This window comes from Megascapheus bottae, chromosome X (genome assembly GCF_031878675.1).
Source record: "Megascapheus bottae isolate mThoBot1 chromosome X, mThoBot2.hap1, whole genome shotgun sequence".
Lineage (NCBI taxonomy): Eukaryota > Metazoa > Chordata > Mammalia > Rodentia > Geomyidae > Megascapheus > Megascapheus bottae.
Window position 1 is genome coordinate 59354490 of NC_143547.1, and position 20519 is coordinate 59375008.

A 20519-nucleotide genomic window follows, 5' to 3' on the forward strand; every position below is an offset into this window, starting at 1 on the left:
TTTGTTAATGTGAGTAACAACAGTTACAACAGTTATCCACTTAGCAATTTTATCCTCCAGTATGTGATTTCACAAGAATAAAACCAGTTTTTAGAGAACTATCTATTCATCAAATCATCTCTTTATAGTTTAAATAGTCCTTCAGAATGGGTAATGAATGTAATATGATTGAAAACACTTCCTTTTCTTTCTATTCTTTCTCTACATCTTTGCATTTCTTTTGCAGGTAGTTTTGTATTCAATATAAGCTGGTAGAATAAATATTTAAAGAAACAAGATGAGGGGTGGGGTGGGAGGGAGGGAAATGGGGACCAAGACAGGTGGAAGGGAATCAATGTATGTGAATTAATGCACCTTGTATCTGGCAAATATCATGTAACCCTTCTATTAATTACAATAAAAATATATACGCATATGGGTTATATTATGTGTGAAGATCAACCTCAATAATAAGAAAGGGTAGATAACAAAATGATGAGTAAGAATATAATTAAAAGTCTATTTAAAGATTATTTTTACCATAAGTTCATCAAAAAATCATTTTGTATTTAGGGTCAGTGAAATTTTGTAGCCTGAAAATCAGGCAAACATTATAAGAAAAAATCAAGAAACTTGAAGGGTAAAACTTAGTCTGGGAAGTCAGATTCTGGTAATTAAAGATAATTCACTTATTTAAAATAAATATATAATTTACCTTATAATAGAGGCATAAATATGACTATAATTAATTTGTTAATAGTCCATGTGTACCCTCCCTTCTCTCTTTAGACTTAGCATCTGCTCATTAATTAATTTCACTGGCTGTTATTAAGTGTATCAAGCTCTCTGACACTTTGATTATTTTTTTTAAAAAGCAGAAAAGATTTCCCACACTAAATGGCCCATGATTTTCAGTGAAAAGAGAAGTTCTGCAAGAGTTGCAGAATTTCTCTGAGATGTAACAAATATCTCTCTTTATATATTCCTGTAAGAGAGAAATTATATCTTCAAATTAGCCTGAAAGAACTCAAAAGTGAGAAAGAAACATGTTTTAAAAAAACCTTAATTGAACTCTACTTTCCAGAAAGGATGTTTTTTTTCTTTAAATTACTGACATAAGTAACATGTTGGATGGTAGGAGGATATAAGTGTATTGGAAAGAGTAAGAAAATCACGGCTAAATAATAAAAGAAACTGAATGAAAACTACCATGTGCTCATGTTACTACCAAAAATAGTCAATTCTGTGATGTGAGTTGAACTTAACATTGTAGCTTTTAAGACTAGTGTTACAGAAGATAACGATGACTATTTAGTTAGGTAACAGCCCTTACAACTAATATACCCCAGCTTCATATTCAGTGAAATAGTGTAGACTACTGACTTTCAACTTCATAGTCCTAAGTTAATGATAAAATTGGTCGAATGAGAAAATGAATATATTTTTATTTTTGTTATCTTACTACTGAATATGCTTTCATAATTATAAATTTAATTTATTTTTTTTATTTTGCCAGTAGTGGGGATAGAACTTAAGGCCTCATAGATTTGAATGGCTGTTTTGCTCTAGGCTGGTACTTTACATTTTGAATCATATACCCACAACATATATATACAATTCAAACATACAAAATAATAAAAAATGACAAAGTTGTTCCTTTCAGTGGTCAATGGATATTAAAGGAGTTTGTTGTTTTATTGTATTTAATTTTTAAAGGTTGACTGTGTATCAAAAATTCATTGTGATTCACACATACTACTTCACAATATAGTACTTTGGCCTTTTCAATATTTTAAGTTCAAGGAATATGAGAAAATGTAAGAAAACACTCCCTCTACCTCATTCCCCTCAAACAGCCCATAAAACCTAGCAAAGATTTTCTGACTGTTCCTTGTGGCAGATTATAAAGCACCCCATAGAAAACTAACCTACCTATACCCACAGGGAAAGAACATTTTTATCTCTATAATACACAGAAAAAAAATCTTTGACGAAATAGGACTTCATTTCCTCCATTTATTAACATTTGATGATTCTTTGCCCCATCTTGTTCCTCTATAAAGGTTAATTCATCAAGTCCAAGCATAAAAGTACAAAACTACCTATTTTGCTGAGTCATTATTTCCTTATGAAGGTTCTCTGTCATCTACCAACTTATATTTAATAAATGTATAGCCTTTCCTATTTTTTTTGCCGGTGCTAGGTCTTGACCTCAGGGCCCAAGCACACATGCTATTTAACCAATCCTTCCTTGAAAGATTTAGAATATTTTGTGAACTTCTGGGGAGTTTAAGTTTATATTGGTACAGAGATGTCAAGCAAGACATTTCAGCTACTTGCCTTCCCCCCACCTCTTTACTTCCTTCTTCTTTTCTTTGCTCCTATACCTGCATTCAAAATGTTTTGAGTAAAATGATTCCCAACAGAACATCACAATAATAACCTATAGCAAACTAAAGATTTTTTAATGATAAGCCAAAAGATGCCATAAATTACAGGATACTGCATGAGAGACTAGATTCTGAAAAGTTACCTTTCAGAACCATTTCTAAGAAGTGGCGCTGTTATTTGATATATTGTATATATGTTTATTTGATTATTTGAAATAGGATAGGGAAGGGAGGAAAACAAGATAGGGGGTGGGGTTGGGGGAGGGAGATGGGGACCAAAACATGAGAAAGAGTATCAATGTTTGTGAAGTAATGCATCTTCTATCTGGTGAATATAATGGAGCCCTTCTATCAATTACAATAAAAATATATGAAAAAAAAAAAGAAGTGGCGCTGTGGCTCCAGGGGTAGGGTGATAGCCTTGGGCTGAAGACCTCAGGGACAACACTCAGGCCCAGAGTTCAAGTCCCATGACCGATAAATAGATAAATAAATAAAATATGTATCTTTAAAAAAGGACCATTTCTACTTCATAATTATACTTAATCATCACGTTGTGTTATGTGGAGATTTTTCAACTTAAATTTATTTCTCTTTTATTATGGAAAGTTAATGTACTTCCTTTTGAATTCTTCAGTCCAAATCTAGCTTGAATATTAAAACAATGTTAAAGATTAACTTTTGTATAAACTATTCTAATAATCTCATAATTTGCATTATATTTTAAGCATCAAAAGTTGCTTGAAAAAATAGTACAAAAATCCTTAAATGAATTGCAATAAGTTGAATTAATAATTATTCTGGTATTTAGTTTGAAGATTTATCAATGAAAAAATACTTGAAAGCTGATTTATCAAACTAGGCAATATGTACTTTAACAATTTCAAGAACCAAGATAAATGATATTAATGAGATTTTGATTAGGATTGTACAGAATCATTATAATTTTAAAATGACCTTTATATACTTGTACAGAAAATTAAACAATTGAAGAAAAAGTTGATGATAGAAATGAGAATGAAATTTTGTTTTTTAAGCACAGCAATGAATGTGACAATCAGTGGTGTTTTCTGATCTACTAGTCACATATGACAACATGAATACTATTTCATTAAATGACAAATGAATAAAACTTTAGGAAAATTATTTATTTTTATTTTAATTTTCATTTTTTGTCCATAAACTCAAGTCCTGGACTCTGTCCCTGAGCTTTTGTTGCTCAATGGTAGCCCTCTACCACTTTGAGCCAGAACTCCACTTCCACTTTTCTGGCGGTTAATTGAAGGTAAGGGTCTCATGGAATTTCCTTCCTTGAGCTGGCTTTGAAGCATAATCCTCTGTTCTCAGGCTCCTAAGTTACTAAGATTACAAAGCATGAACCACCAGTTCCCATCTAGCAAAATTATTTAAATATCATTAAATTGTGTCGCAGAATTGAATGAAGCTTTATTTTCAATTTGCAATAAAGAAGCAGTGTCATAAATTTTGTCATTATAAGAACATATTAATCTTATGAATAACAGACTACAAGAGATGGGAAAACATTGAGATCTTTTATGACTAAAGACAAGGTTTTGGGTATAATGAATTGTTAGGGCATTAAAAATCTGGTATTCACACCTGTGATCCTACCTACTTGATAAGCCAATATTTAAGGATTATGGTTCTAAGCTGGCCCAGACAAGAAGGCCTATGAGACTCTTATCTCCAATTAACCACCAAATGAGCCAGTAGTGGAGATGTGTCTCAAGGGTTAGTAGCACACCGATAGTACTCAGACTCTAAATTCAAGACCTAAGATTGACACACATGGGTACTTGCATACTTGAGCGCACATGCGCGTGCACACACACACACACATACACACACACACATGTACAACAAATATTTAGCTGAGAGTCAAAACACAAAACACAATTAGGATTGTAGTTATTTAAGGAAAACAGAGTATTTTACTGACTATGCAAGAGAAACTTGAACTAAACTATGATTAGAGATTATGCTCTATCTAAGGAATTACTCTAATAAGGTAAGGTAATCCACTTGAAAACTGTGTCTTATGTATCATGACATTATCCCTCTTGAATACAATTCAAGAGTAGAACTTGAAGCACAATCACTAAAATTCAGTCTCATAGTAAGTGAATAGACTATTCTAGGAGAATTGTGATTTTTTTTCTTTACCTTTGATTTTGTGACAATTCTGAAACATTAGAACATGTTGTCAAATATATTCAACTTAAGGGAAGTTCTTTAAGTTTGCATTATTATTGTGGAAATGGCTGATATTTTTATAAAAGTGAATCCAGAATTTGATTTACTTATTATGGATTACTAACACCTAGATATTAATTTTAAAAAATCTACTTTTGAGAAAACATGAAGAAAAATAACGGCTGAAAGAATGTGATCAGCATCTTTTTCCTGAAGAACACCTATTATTTGTATTATTTTTATTGTATATAACTAAGGTTTACAATGTGTTTTCACATAGATGGCTAGATAGATAGATGGCTAGATAAATAGATAAATGTAGATAGACTTCTAAAGATAAAAATGTGAAATATCTATCCTCTAGACTATTTACCCTTCCTCTTTTTGGTGGCAAGACCACAATTTCTGTCCTAGTAAATTACATGTCTATAAAGTTATAGTATTAGTTAACATTATCTCACAGTACTTTTATTAGTAGAAAAATTACAGCTTCTTTCCTCTATAGTTTTCAAATAATGCATTTCCTATGCTTTAAAAGACTTCAGAATGACTGAATTCAATCTAGAATATTATTTATGATTATCTCGAATTTATCACAGATATTTTCTTTTAGCTTTCTAGATGATCACAAATATTTGAGCATATAGAACAAAAAGTATGTGTATGTGTGTGTGTATGTGTATTAGAGATGTATTCATTTACAGTTTTTGAATTTTGAAAAGTAATTGTTCCATAGAGTAACAATATGTATTACTTTGTTTTCAATAACTTCTTATAGATTAGATTTCATTATTAATATAAATATTGAGTTTGTAAGTAGATAGCAACAACAGATTTTCCTATGCTTTCAAAATGACTCATGGAAATAAATCTGTTCTTTTACAAATGGCATTTCCATCCCTCAGACAGGTGCCACTTAAATGTGATATCATAAATAGTGCCTTTCTAAATTTTCTTCAAATAAAATATGTTATTACATCTTTTTGACAACTCAACAAGTAAACATTTGACAGTCAGCATTAACTAAATTAGTATAGAACAGAAAAATCAATAGGGTTACTATGAACTTTGTTTTTCTTCATATATTATAATTATTACTCACAATTTTGTATAATATTTTACTTTCACAGAACATTCTTACTAAATAATATAGGCATTTTCTGTAAGCATTATAGTATGTGCCATGTGAATATGCAATTGTAGGTTAATCAATGAAATAACTATAAAGTATGACACAAAAACACAATCTGTAAGTAATTTCTGATATTTTATATTCAGTCTTTTGTATGACAAGTTATACTAAACTTTTAAGTTGATTTGGTTTTAGTCTGTATGGTTTTTTTTGTTCAGATTTTTAAAATTATCTATAAGATGATGTACAAAGAAGCTGCATTTCAACATATCAGCATATAAATACAGAGCATCTTTATCCATTTCACTCTTTCCATATTTCTTCCCCATCTCTGCCAATCCCACATATCCCCTTGAATTACCTGGTTCTGTATAAATTGAATATTACTACTACATTTGTCCATTCTTCCTCTATGCATTTGTCTACCTCTGCTCCTTTGATCCATCCATAAGAACATGGTCCAACTTTCTGATATTCATCATGTTAGATTGTAATTTAGTTGTTCAAATGAATTTAATGATTAGAATGCTCTCCTGCATATGCCATAAATTATAATTAATGTTTGTATATGTATATATGACTCTTTTCTTTTCTTTTTTTTTTCGCCAGTCCTGGGCTTGGGCTCAGGGCTGTCCTTGGACTTTCTCAAGGCTAGCACTCTACCACTTGAGCCTCAGCACCACGTCCAGCTTTGTGCTATGTATGTGGTACCAAAAAATCGAACCTGGGTCTTCGTACATGCTAGGCAAGCACTCTACCACTAGGCCAAACTCCCGGCCATGACTCTTTTCTTTAAAAAATGTTTGTAAGTTAAATCTATACTCTTCTTGACAATTAATCTCACCAGCAGTAGAAGACCACAAGAAAAATGAGAAACTATATTTTTCTCTAATCTACTATTTCAAAATTCAGTCTCTGATATGAGAAAACAAATGGAAATCTTTAAAAGCTAAAATAAATGTATCGAACAATAAATACAAATGCTCCATTTTAAAGATGAAACTCTTGAAGAGTAAAAGATGGATGATTTGTACAGACTTATGCAAGGATGTAATGGTAGCTCACAGATAAATCCATTGCCTCAAAATTATATTTGAATTTAAAAACAGAGGTCAGTTAATCGTATGTCATTTATTCAGCCAGGGAAGACTGTGGGGGAGAGTGATATTATAGAAAGTCAGTGTTTGGTAGGTAGCGGTTAAGTCCACAAAGAATTATTCATAAAGTTTCTGTTAAGTTCTCTTTCACCATATCTGAATGTAAATTTCCTTACCTGTTAATCACGAATCAAAATAATATTTTGACCAACAGTTGTTTGAAGTGATAAAATGTATGCAAAGAGACTTACACATACTATGTTTATTTTTCTAAAATAATTTCAAACATGTAGTTTTTATCATACATATTAATAAGTATTAATTGTATTGAGTGATTTCAATATATAATAACTTATAGCATTAATGAAATTTGATTCATTTCACTACTGGGAAAATTTTCTTTATAGGAAGGTACAATAACATGGAAAAAATGTCAACAATCAGAAACAAGCAGGTTAACAAAACTTTGGTTACAAAGATGTGGAAAAATTGTGATTTCATTTACAAGTGTATGTCCCTATTAATTTTAACAGTAGACTTCTTTATAGATATTCAAAATAGTACAATGATTCATTTAAAAGTTCAAATTAAAAATAATCAATTGAGGTCCAGACGGCGTCCAGCCGCCAGCGCCTTCTCTCCACTCCTGCCGCCGTCCGCACCCACACTCAGCTCACCATGGACGATGATATTGCTGCGCTCGTTGTCGACAATGGCTCCGGCATGTGCAAAGCCGGCTTCGCTGGCGACGATGCCCCCCGGGCGGTCTTCCCCTCCATCGTGGGATGCCCAAGGCACCAGGGCGTGATGGTGGGCATGTGCCAGAAGGACTCCTACATCGGCAACGAAGCCCAGAGCAAGAGAGGCATCCTGACCCTGAAGTACCCCATCGAGCACGGCATTGTTACCAACTGGGACGACATGGAGAAGATCTGGCACCATACTTTCTACAACGAGCTGCGTGTGGCCCCTGAGGAACACCCCGTGTTGCTGACCGAAGCCCCCCTGAACCCCAAGGCCAATCGTGAAAAGATGACCCAGATCATGTTCGAGACCTTCAACACCCCAGCCATGTATGTGGCCATTCAGGCTGTGCTGTCCTTGTATGCCTCTGGTCGCACCACTGGCATTGTCATGGACTCTGGTGATGGGGTCACGCACACAGTGCCCATCTATGAGGGGTATGCCCTCCCCCATGCCATCCTGCGTCTGGACCTGGCTGGCCGGGACCTGACAGACTACCTCATGAAGATCCTGACTGAGAGAGGCTACAGCTTCACCACCACAGCTGAGTGGGAAATTGTGCGTGACATCAAGGAGAAGCTGTGCTACGTCGCCTTGGATTTCGAGCAGGAGATGGCCACTGCTGCTTCCTCCTCCTCCCTGGAGAAGAGCTATGAGCTGCCTGATGGGCAAGTGATTACCATTGGCAACGAGCGCTTCCGTTGCCCTGAGGCCCTTTTCCAGCCCTCCTTCCTGGGCATGGAATCCTGCGGCATCCATGAAACTACCTTCAATTCCATCATGAAGTGTGATGTGGACATCCGTAAGGACCTGTACGCCAACACTATGCTGTCTGGTGGTACCACCATGTACCCTGGCATTGCTGACAGGATGCAGAAGGAGATCACAGCCCTGGAACCCAGCACGATGAAGATCAAGATCATCGCTCCCCCTGAGCGAAATACTCTGTGTGGATCGGTGGCTCCATCCTGGCCTCCCTGTCCACCTTCCAGCAGATGTGGATTAGCAAGCAGGAGTATGACGAGTCCGGCCCCTCTATCGTGCATCGCAAGTGCTTCTAGGTGGACTGTTACCTAGCTGCAATACACCCTCTCTTGACAAAAAAAAAAAAATACCTTAACTTTGCACAGAAAACATGAGATTGGCATGGCTTCATTTTTTTTCTTTTGTTGTTTTGTTTTTTAAATTTTTGTTTTGTTTCTTTTGGCGCTTTTGACTCAGGATTTAAAAACTGGAACGGTGTGAAGGTGGCAGCAGGAGCAGGAGCAAGCAACCCTCAAAGTTCTACAATGGGGCCAGGACTTTGTACATTGTCTTTTTTTTTTAAAATAGTCATTCCAAATATTGTGAGATTGCATTGTTACAGGAAGTCCCTCACCCTCCCAAAAGCCACCCCAGCCCCCTCCTTCCTGGGAAGGAGCGTGGCCTGTCAGCCCTCCCTTGCCCAGTCCGTTCAGGGGAAAGACAACATTGCTTTCGTGTACATGGTGTAATGCGACATTTTTTTAATCGCCTTAATACTTTTTTATTTTGTTTTCTTTTGAATGGTCAGCCATGGTGGCCCTCCTTCCCTTTTTTGTCCCCCCCTCAACATGAGATGTATGAACGAAGGCTTGAGGTGAAAGTGGCCAGGACTCCCCTGTACACTGACTTGAGACCAGTTCAATAAAAGTGCACATCTTGAAAAACAAACAAAAAAAATCAATTGAAAAATGCTGCCTTCCATATAGTAGTATACATATATATTTGAAGTAATGTATGGTACATTAATCACTCATTGTGGAATGCAAAGTCCTCATATGAAATCATGCACATTTTTTTATTGTCAGATAATGTTTAGAGGGGTTACAGTTACATTCCTCAGGTAGTAAGTGTTAGGTTCGCCTGGAAGAAATGACTTCTTCCCTTGGCTCTCTCCCCCTGCACCCTGGAAATCCCCTCCCAGCACCTGTAACCCTGGCAACTGGCATGCCTGGGGTCAGTGGGAGGTCCCCCATTCTGAGGTATTTCCCCATCCTCTGAGATCACATCCACTTCTACTGTGGTTATACCCCTCCCCCTATATAATCTCTCACTTCCTGCCATAAGCTCGCTTGTTTGCCCAACTCCATCTTGGGCAGTAGGAGTCTGTTCTTTCCTCACACAATAAACCCTCTTCTCCTGAACTGCATGGAGTTTCCTTTCAGCAGACCCTATAGTAGGTGCATTACTTCTCACACATTGATACCCCTTCATGTTTTTCTCACCATTTCTCTCCCTGCACACCCTCCTAATCATCTTGTTTCCCCCCCTTCTAGTTCCTACTTCAAATAAACAATAAATGTACACATAATGTGCCAGGTAACAAACTCAGATACAGTAACAATATGAGATTAACCTTCAGGACAACATAAGAGAAGAGGAATAACATACTACATTAAGAACAACAATCATGGGGTTGGGAGTTTGGCCTAGTGGTAGAGTGCTTGCCTAGCATGCACAAAGACTTGGGTTCGATTCCTCGATACCACATACATAGCAAAAAGCCAGAAGTGGTGCTGTGGCTCAAGTGGTAGAGCCCTAGCCTTGAGAAAATCCAGGGACAGTGCTCAGGCCCTGAGCCCAAGCCCAGGACTGGCCAAAAAAAAAAAAAAACAGAACAACAATCACATAAGACATACTCATTTCCATATTCTATAATTCCTTTCATTTAATCTCATTCTATATGACTATTGAAATCCTCTGCTAGGAGAGTCCTAGATGTGTTCTAATTATTACAAATGGTGGAAACCATTGAGACTATATTCCTTTGGGCTTATTTCACTTAATATGATTTTTTGCATGTCTTTCCACTTCCTTCCAAATGGGGTGATGTCATTCTTTCTGATGGCAGCATAGAATTCCATTGTGTATAAGTACCACATCTTGATGCAATCATCTACTGAGGAGTATCTGGGTTGTTTCCATATCTTTGCTATGGTAAGTAGTGCTGTAATGAACATTGTTATGTTATTAGCTTTTATATGTCCTTGTTTTCGGATGATTGGGTAAATGTCAAAGACTGGAATTGCTGGGTGATGGGGGAGCTCTGTGTGTAGTCTTTTGAGGAATCTCCATACTGCTTTCCATAGTGGTTGAACCAGTTTACGCTCCCACAACAGTGTAGTAGTGATCCCTCCTGGCCACATCCCCGCCAGCATCTATTGTTATTACATTTCTTGTTAAATAGCCTTTTTAACTGGACTGAGGTGCAATCTCAAAGTTGTTTTGATTTTCATTTCTTTTATGGTCAGAGATGTTGAACGTTTCTTCATGTCTATAGGCCATTCTTATTTCCTCTTCAAAATAAAGTCTCTCTTTAAGTCTTTGGCCCAACTTTTCATGGGATGGTTGTTTTTTGAAGATTTGTTTTGGAGACATTCAATTTTTTTAGCTGTAGATATATTTTAGATATGAGGCCTTTGTTTGCTCCTTCATTTTGTTTTAAATTTTCTTTTGTTATTCTGTCTGCTTCTATTGCACAAAATGATTTACATTCTTAGTAAATGACTCATTTGGAATTATAAATTATGTTAGAATTTATGCAGTATTAAATATTAATTTCAGATTATTCATTAATGATGTAGTCAAGAGACTTCCTTCATTGCTAAGTTAATGAGAACTAGAAAAGTCAAATAATCTATCAACTTCATGTCAAATATTTCATTTAGACCTCTGGATCAAACACCACAATAGTTTATAAAACATGACAATTTTTTTGTCATGAGGATATTTTCTTAATTTGATATAATTACAATTTTGTAAAATATAAGAGTAAATTCCCATCTTCAAAGTTTGAAGCATTATCATTCATAGACTTTGGGAAAAGAATTAAGTGGGAAACCACATACCAAGTAAATAAGTAATGGGAGATGTTTGAAAATTCTGTTAGTTACCTTGCTAATCAATTATCAAATTTAGTCACTAAAATTTTAATTACATTCTAAGGTCCAAAAACTGAAGTCTAACTATATAGTTAACACTATGAGTTTATTTTTCTATTTTATGCTACTATATGTAGCAGTATGTGTTAGTTTTCCTCAATTGTCTAATATTTTAAAAATAATTGTATATAAGATATCCTGTGATTTGTATTTTTTACCCGAAAGAGCTTTCTTTCCATTTGAAACACTATCTAGAATAATTGTATTAATTTTCTATTTTTATGTAGTTGTACAAAGATGTCATTTAACAAAACATTTTGTGAATACGATGCATCTTTATCACCGCTTTTAATGTTCTTATCCATTGCTCCAAAGTTATATTTTCTTTTTTAATTTATAAAATATGCATTGAATTCCTGACTGTATTCTCAACTTTCAGCTCTTCACTCTTCTGCCTCTCTCCCCTAGCCTTGATCTCATCCTACATTTTACAAGTATCTGTTCCTGGTTTATTTTGTTCACCTTTGGCTTTGCCTTTTTAAGGAATCACACTATTTGAGTTCTCCATTGAATCTACCATATTTCTGTCAATACATATGTAAATACTTGCATGTTTCCCAATATATTTACTTACAGGAATATAAGTTTATCTATTGTCCTTTTAAAGGTGATATACAGATGGGTTACAGCAATACAATGAAGTAATAAGTACATTTCTTTTTTTTTTATAAATACATTTCTTTTTGAACATTTTCATCTCTTTCCTCATTTTGCAGCATTGTTTGTTTATAGTCTTAAAGCTCATATTAAAACAATTTCAGACATTTATAAATCAAACAACATCATTTTACTCATATTGATAACATTTTCAATGACAGGATTACTTGCATGCTGTATGTGTACTAATTTATGTTAATTTTATATTACGGCCTTTGTGATGAGCATCTGTGATCTGTATTTGTACTTAGACAAATATAGTTTTAATTAATCATTGGAGAAAGATGTCAATTCATCTGTCCATTTCAACAATGTGGCACACTAACTTAAGACATTCACAAAGCCTACTGAGGATAACATAATAAGACTACTTGAAAATGCTAAATACACACCGGCATAATAACATCCCTTTATAAAGATATATATATATATGTACATGCTAATTATACGGATGCTTAGTAGCATCTGGGATTATCAACACAAAAGAAACGTTTGGCACATAATAAGATCAATCACAATATAAAATGGATCTCTATATTTTAATGTAATGGATTTCATAAATATATTATTTTAGTATTCTGAAGTTGGAGAGTCTGTCCAAACAATGTAGAGTTAACAGAAGTATTATTTCTTGGTTTTAGTTGAAAATACATAAGCAAATCAAGTTTTCAGAAGCTCTTATGAATTGAGAATTTGTGTTTGGGCAAATGAAGTTAGTGATGTAAAAAAATGTTCAACTATAAAAGAAATAACACAAAATTTTATCCCCAAACAGTATAAGTAGGAAATTTGTCTCAAAAGAAAAGTTTGAAATAAAGGTATGCCTTATAGTTTTCTTTTTCTTTCACCATTACAGTTGATATACATTTTTACTTTACTGGAATAAAAGTTAATTTTCACATACTGAATCTCAAGTGTTCAACATTTCTTCACATTCAAAAATATTTAAGTGAAGCCAGGCATGGTGTTTCATGCCTAGCTATTCAGGTGGCTGAGATCTGAGGATCATGGTTCAAAGCCAGTCTGGCACCAAAGGACCCGAGACTCTTATCTCCAATTAACCTCTAGAAAATGGTAAGTGGGGCTTGTCTCAATGATAGGGCTGTAGCCTTCAGCTGAAGAGCTCAGGGACAATGCCCAGGCCCAGGAGTAGGGGGGTAGCCTTGAGATGAAGAGCTCAGGGACAGCACCCAGGCTGAGTTCAAGCCCATGACTCACAACAAAAATTAACTTCTGAATAGTATGATATTATTTAAGCTACTGTACACTAGTTTTGAACAAAAAATGACAACTGTATTGTACATTTTATTTGTTAATTTTGTCTTTTCTTCTCCAAGATATAATTGTGATTCAATCATACATTGCCTAAAAAATAGCTTCATGTATGTAAAACTTCAACAGCACTATGTTAATTTAATTAGCATAATGTAGAACATTCAAAATGTTTTTACCACCACAATCATTGATTTATAAAATATGATTATGAATTATATATGCTTTATATCATGTAATAAGAATTATATATGCTTTGTGTAAAGTTATTCAAATTATTTGAACTAAAGGGAAAAATGAATGCTATGAATATTATGTGAACAGAACTGTTAAGTTTCACACTTAATGGGTTGCCTTTAACTTTTCTGAGTTTACTAATACTTAGTATAGAATTAAGAAGAAATGCTGCATTATCTTTGCATATTTAGGAGGTTATTCATTTTGCTACTTGTAGAATGATGAAATATTTAATGGGAAGAAAGTAATCAGAAGATTCATTTTATTTATATATATATATTTCAAAAACATATGGAAACATTTTTGTCAATCTATGAAGATAATTGATAATATAGAGGAAAATATGGGTGCTTTTTATAAAAGTAAAGGCACTTTTCTAGATCTTTCTGAAACAATGGTTTTCATTTTACTAAAATACTAGTATATTTTTCTGTATATTTTTCAAACTTAGTATAACATAACAGATTATGGATGATAGGGAACGAACAAAATATTGTATTTTAGAAAAAAAATCACAATGTGATCCAGTATAACTAAACAGTACAAACTGTCCTTCACTTTTCACTAGAAAAATTTGATAGTGAGTTTACATTACCACTGCTTAAAATAATGTTAAGGTCGGAGAATTTTTATTTTCCTGTGACTTGTAGCCATACAAAGGTAAAGTACATGGATAATTAATTCTCTGTATGATACAGTATAAAGATTGAAACAGAATATCAAATATATCTTATCAGGGAGCAGAAGACAAATTATATCATGTTTCATCTGTGTGCAGTGAACATTAGAAGACTGAATAGGAACGGAATTTTTTTTTCTTTCATTTTGTTATGTCCGTCTTGGGACTTGACTCTGGGCCTGGTCATTGTCCCTGAGCTCTTCAGCTCAAGGCTACCTCTCTACCACTTGAGGAACAGCGCCACTTCTGGCCTTCTAGTGCTTAATTGGAGAGAAGTCTCTCAAGGATTTTTAGTGCCCGGGCTGTCTTTGAACCGTGATCCTCAGATCTCAGATTCCTGCGTAGCTTTGATTACAGGCATGAGTCACTGTACTTGGCTCAGTACATATTTTTAATAAATATATAAATTGGTTTTAGTTTAGATTCTTGCGTTAAATTTCTGTTGAATTCTTAAGTACATTAATCTGCATATTTCAGCTAATTTCTATCAAGATTTCCCTATCCTAAGTAGAAAAATGTTTTCATTTTATGATGAAACAATGAAAGTAAAAGGAGATTTTAATACTTAAGAATGCAAGTGAATGCAGAAACAAATTTATAGTGTATGAAAAATTTATATCTTCTTTCTTGTTTTGTGAAAAGCAGACCTTGGGTAATATTTTATGTTTTAGTGTATGCTTTCCTTTTATATATACCCAAAATATTTATGTTTTGAACATCAAGATTCATTAACTTGAACTTCCATGTAATCATGAAATGTAGATGATTTCCTTTACTATTACATATATGGTAGTACCATTCAACTATTAATTCACTGTAATTACAATAAATAACGACTTCACTGTGCACTAAGGCAACATATAAAATTATTAAAACACATCTATAAGAGGGTTAACAACACAGATTCCACTTCTAATACTATTCTTTCTTCAATTATTTGGATGACTTAAGTACATGTATGCAAATATTGAGATGCACATCATAATCAATTTACTTGAAGCTTTAGAAGTTGTAACTTTCAATGTATTTATTGGAACTGATGTTTAAGACAATAAATTATTTTAATAAACAAAGCTCATATTTCTTTTGTGCACATTAGTTAAAGGTGAATTTAATATAATGTTGCTTTGAAGGAAGCATATATTATTTATGATAGTAAAGGTACTTATTCAAATTAATTCACAAATATTAAGAAATTTTTATCAGGCTCTAGTATGTAAAAATATAGTAATCTATATAAAACCAGACTTAAATAAAGTTATTTAAATATTAATCATATTGTTTCATTTTCTTTAATTATATATGCTTCATAAAAAATAAATACATAAATATCCACAATTATATAGAAAATTACATTATAAATAAACATCAGAATATAATGTCATGAATGCAACTGGCACTAGACTTAATTAAAATTCATTAATTTTACTGTGTTCACAACTTAAAAATGCTGATTATCAAGGTTCCTTCACTCTTAAAATTGCATGAACTGAGTAAAGGAAAGCATATATACTTTCTCATGAATAAGACTAATAAAGTTAATGTACCTAGTACTGGATATGTTACACACTATTACTTTTGAGGCATTTTGTGTTCATTAAATCACACAAAACATCAATGCTATGAAAATCAATCTACAGCTTCTAAGACTTTCAAATCCTATTTTAAAATCATCTTAATTTAGAATCATCCACTGCAGAACAGACTGCAGGAGCTGTGAAATATTTGAGAACTACAATTGTTTCAAGCATTTTGGGCAGCTTAGTGGCAGATTTCAAAAATATGGATTTATTAATATTTTCCTTTACAAATTGAAAAACTAATCCATCCCTCAAGTTTTTTCTTTTAGAAACTTCCAAGTTCAATAAAATCTGTTATTATAAGTACTTATTTGAAATTTTCGGCTGACCAATCTGTTGAGCTACAGCTTCAGCTACATTTAATATGAATAAACAATATTTATAAATAATTATAAACTAAAACACCCTAAAGTACTGCCTGCAACAGTAGAGAGCCTTTAGCTAATAGATTTGATAGATGATATTAACTAACGTATCTTGGCACTAATCAGTCAACTGCAGCATTTCAGAGTATGTGAGTGCTTTGGTAGAGAAAACGTAGGTTCTAATTGTACTCATTCCTTTAATTGTGTGTTTATTTTATATTTTGTGTTATTTGTCTTCATTGTTTCTTCGCATATGTACTAGAGATGTTGAATCAGATAGGGGAACCAATACTTGTCTTGTTTGCTTAATTTATCCTACAAAACTTTCCAGGTATCTCTACATCCTTTAAATATATGAAAATTGTCAACATAAAATGGGACTTTATATTAGTATCATTTAGTTTTACAAGAGGGTTTCTTTTTTGACAGATACACATAGGCATACAGTGTATTTGATCAGCCTCACTAAGTACCATCTGTTATTACAATACCAATTACTTACCCCAAATAAAATAGTAGAAATACAGCTGGCACATACAGTAGAAAGATTTTTATAATGAATAGTAAAAAAAGTGTTAATTTTTAAAACCAGGGACATTTAAGTAGGTAATGAAGAGTAGGCATTTGATATAGCATATGGAGTGTTCATTCAATCAAAATTGAGCTAATGTAGAAAATCACAATAGTTTACTGAAACTAATTTGTAACATTTTAGATAACTCTCTAATAAAATCCCAATAGTTTACTGAAACCAATTTGCAACATTTTAGATAACTCTCTAATAAAGTAGTCAGCCTGATTTCAACTATTACCAATTTTGAAACCAAGTTTTAAAATAATAGTTGCCCAAAGTAGCAACTCCAAAAGCATGAAAGTATAATTAACATACAGGTTAAAATCTACATATTTAAAGCATGTCTTTCACTGAAAATAAGATGTTCATTATATTAATTATATCATTGCAGCATTGGGTATATAGCATTATTTTTCCCACGATTTAACAAAAAAATTGATTTCAGCATCAATATTTTATTGGACCAAAGTCCATATATAGATAAGATAACTACAAACTTACTACATTTGCAATCATCACTAGACATACTAGTGTGACTAAACACCATATCAAGAATAATTGGATCCTTTTGATGTATCTTGTAGAAGGGTTTAGAATAGCAAAACTCAAAGAAAATTAAATGTTGGTTTATTAATTTGTCATTTCAGTCTTCAAGTACATGCCTGTTTAAAAATACTTATTTTATTCTGTGACTCTCTGTACAAAATATTGAGTGGCTTGTCTTAAGAAATTAAAAAAAATAATTTGTTTCCATATTATTCTGATTAATTGAATTTCTGTCAGTAGTAGTAAATATAACAAAAATTGCACTGTCTTGAGATAAACAGAAGCCATTACTTTGCACAATAATAAATACTTTTATAAAGTATCATGTTTCAGTAAATGAGTCCAGTGACAAAGATCTGATTCTTTCTCAAAAATATGTGTTCAAAATGGGTGTAGGTTACTGATTTTGCTGACCATGTTTTATTTGGTAAATTCAAATGCTTCTTCAGAGTCAGTGTTGGAAATTTGTATAGAGTCGGATTGTCTTCCTAAATTTCCAAAATAAAATTTGAACAATATTTGACTTCGGTAGTCTATAAACTAATTTTCACTTTTTTGCTTGTAAAGTAAAGTGTTAAATGGATGTTTTAAAAGCAATTAACTAGTTTTTTTGTTGTCGTGTCATTTATTTTAATTATTTTATTTATAGCTCCATACCCTTAGAAATTAGTATAGAATCATCACATTTCCTTCTTTCAGATCTTTTCAGTAAGTGAACTAGAGTTTTGACCACTGAGATATGGACCAACTTGAAATAGGAGTATTACAAATGAAAACAAGTGTTTTGTTAATTATCGAGCTAAAATTGTACTGGTTTTGCTCATTTATTTGAAACTTGTTTAAGTATCTCAAGACTCATTGCCACAGTAAATGAAGTGTGTGTCTGTATGTGAGTGTAAGAGATCTATAGAGAGAATGCTGTAAGTGCACTGGAAGGCTAGGAAGCAACTGAATTCTATTTGGAAAATCAATGCTACCTCAAGAGATTTTTTTGAAAACTTTGGTAACTTTTGTACATCACATTGTATTACCATGAAGTTATGCTGCTTCTACGTAAAAGACACTGTGATGTGAAAGAAATGCACTGCATATACATCAATGAAACTTAAAATATTGAATGATATTCTTCTATCAATACCTATGATTGCTCAAAACCTCTACTTTCATTCTTTCCCTTGAATTATTCTGTCTATAGTCTATTATTCCTGTCTTAGTTTTATATTATTTGTTCCATAATACTTTTGGTCCACTCAAATTTATTTTAACCAAGTTGAAGTTATTTAACTTTTGAGATTTAATTTATATGCATTCATTACTGAATTTTTCTTCATTTTTTATTAAGGAATTTATTAACATTGATTGTACATCATATTTCAAATGACATGTTTAAGAAACAAGTATTCAAGAAGGGAATTTCTATATGCAAACACTGGCACTTAGATTTTAGAACATAATTAAAATTAAGCTGAGGGTTTCTATGTCATACGTACAGATTAACCTATGTAATAAAACGTTATGTCTATAGAGTCATGCATTTTATGTCTATGTAGTTATGTTTATATTTTCAATACCATGTCCATAACATTGGGTACACAAATATTGACTCCTCGCTCTTGTACTGTTTGGATCACATATTAAAGATACCATGCACCTTCTGTTCCTTTGAATTGAATATGTTTTAAAACACAGAAGTGATTGAGAAATAATTTTTTACCATTGGTCTTACAGTTTTACATTGAACAGACTAGAGAATGATCTATAAAATTGATACTACTGCAAATTATATGTATATTTGTGAATATATGTATAGTTTACATATAGATAATTATGAGGTATATAGATAATTATTTGTTTTGTATAGAGAATTATATAGGCAATTATTTGGTTTAAAAAATAGCTTTGGTACTTGTTCCATATCAAGCCTGATCTCATGGTGATTTTGAAAGTAGTCAGCAATGCTATGCTTAAATTTTTCTAGAAATTTATTATTTCCAATATTGAATATTTAATTGTAAGAAACAATATGAATTTACATTAAAAGAGCAAGTAAATTATAGGAAATGTTTCATAAGCTATGATGGCAATCCTATTGAGGCATTCCTCCTGCTCCTGTCTATAAGCTTTGGTCAATAATCATTACTAATTTCCACATGAGATTTTGGAGACAGCATACTAAGAGAAACAATGTTTCTCCTTACATTATTTTACCAGTAGGATATTTAATGTTTAAAACTGGACTGGACCTGGCAATCAAGGAAAATAAAGCTAGAAAATGTAGAGTTCATACTAAAAAAATGAGTTTCTAAGAAATGTACAAAGCAGATTGTCCACAGAATGCTTAGAATCTTATGTTCTCAGGAGGCTCAGATATGTAGATCATGATTCAAAATCAGTCATGCCAAGAAAGTCCCAAAGTATAGCTGTGGCTAAAGTGGTAGAGCACTAGCCTTGAACACAAAGGTACAGGGAAAATGCTGAGCCCATGAGTTTAAGCTCCAGGATAAACACACACACACACACACACACACACACACACACACACACACACACACACACACACACACAAGCAAATTGCCTTTAAGAAAAGAGCAAATAGCTGCTTCCTGAGAAGTCATTATATTACATAGTATTGTGATGTTTTTAGATTTAATGAAATAGAATGAATATTCAAAATTTTGGCTATCAATTATGCTCTGTAAATTGAAGTTGAGATTGAAAATGTAATGTAACAGCATTTTCAGTACTGTTTAAATAATGATTTTGGAATAAAAGAAAGTATTGTGTTTAACATTATTAAAATTCTTTTTAGCTTTCATTCCTGGACTAAAGAAAGGTACAGTAGAAACCAAAATAAATCATAACCACTGTGCATGTTTCATTTTTATATGAACTGTTGACTTGTTTGTCTTTAACATTTTTAGTCTTTTCTCTTTTCACAAAACAATTTCATTGTTTGAAACATATTCATACTTTTCATATAAGACATTTTGGAAGAATATTTGATAACTTGGAAATCTTGAATACCTGAACAGTTTTTCCAATTGCATGTTATCAATCTTATTATTTTTACTTGATAAGAAACTTTGGCATG

At 32.9% G+C, this 20519-nt stretch overlaps 1 protein-coding gene and 1 pseudogene across 1 annotated transcript in view; both read left to right on the plus strand.

Moving 5' to 3' along the window:
* The window catches only part of Pcdh11x (protocadherin 11 X-linked), a 571726-nt gene that overhangs the window by 428073 nt on the left and 123134 nt on the right, over positions 1 to 20519 (plus strand). The window contains exon 6 of the mRNA XM_090325895.1: positions 20238 to 20261. Coding sequence (XP_090182021.1) covers positions 20238 to 20261 — 24 coding nt within the window. The remainder of the gene's footprint in view (positions 1 to 20237; positions 20262 to 20519) is intronic.
* On the plus strand, positions 7429 to 9143 carry LOC150041156 (actin, cytoplasmic 1 pseudogene; annotated as a pseudogene).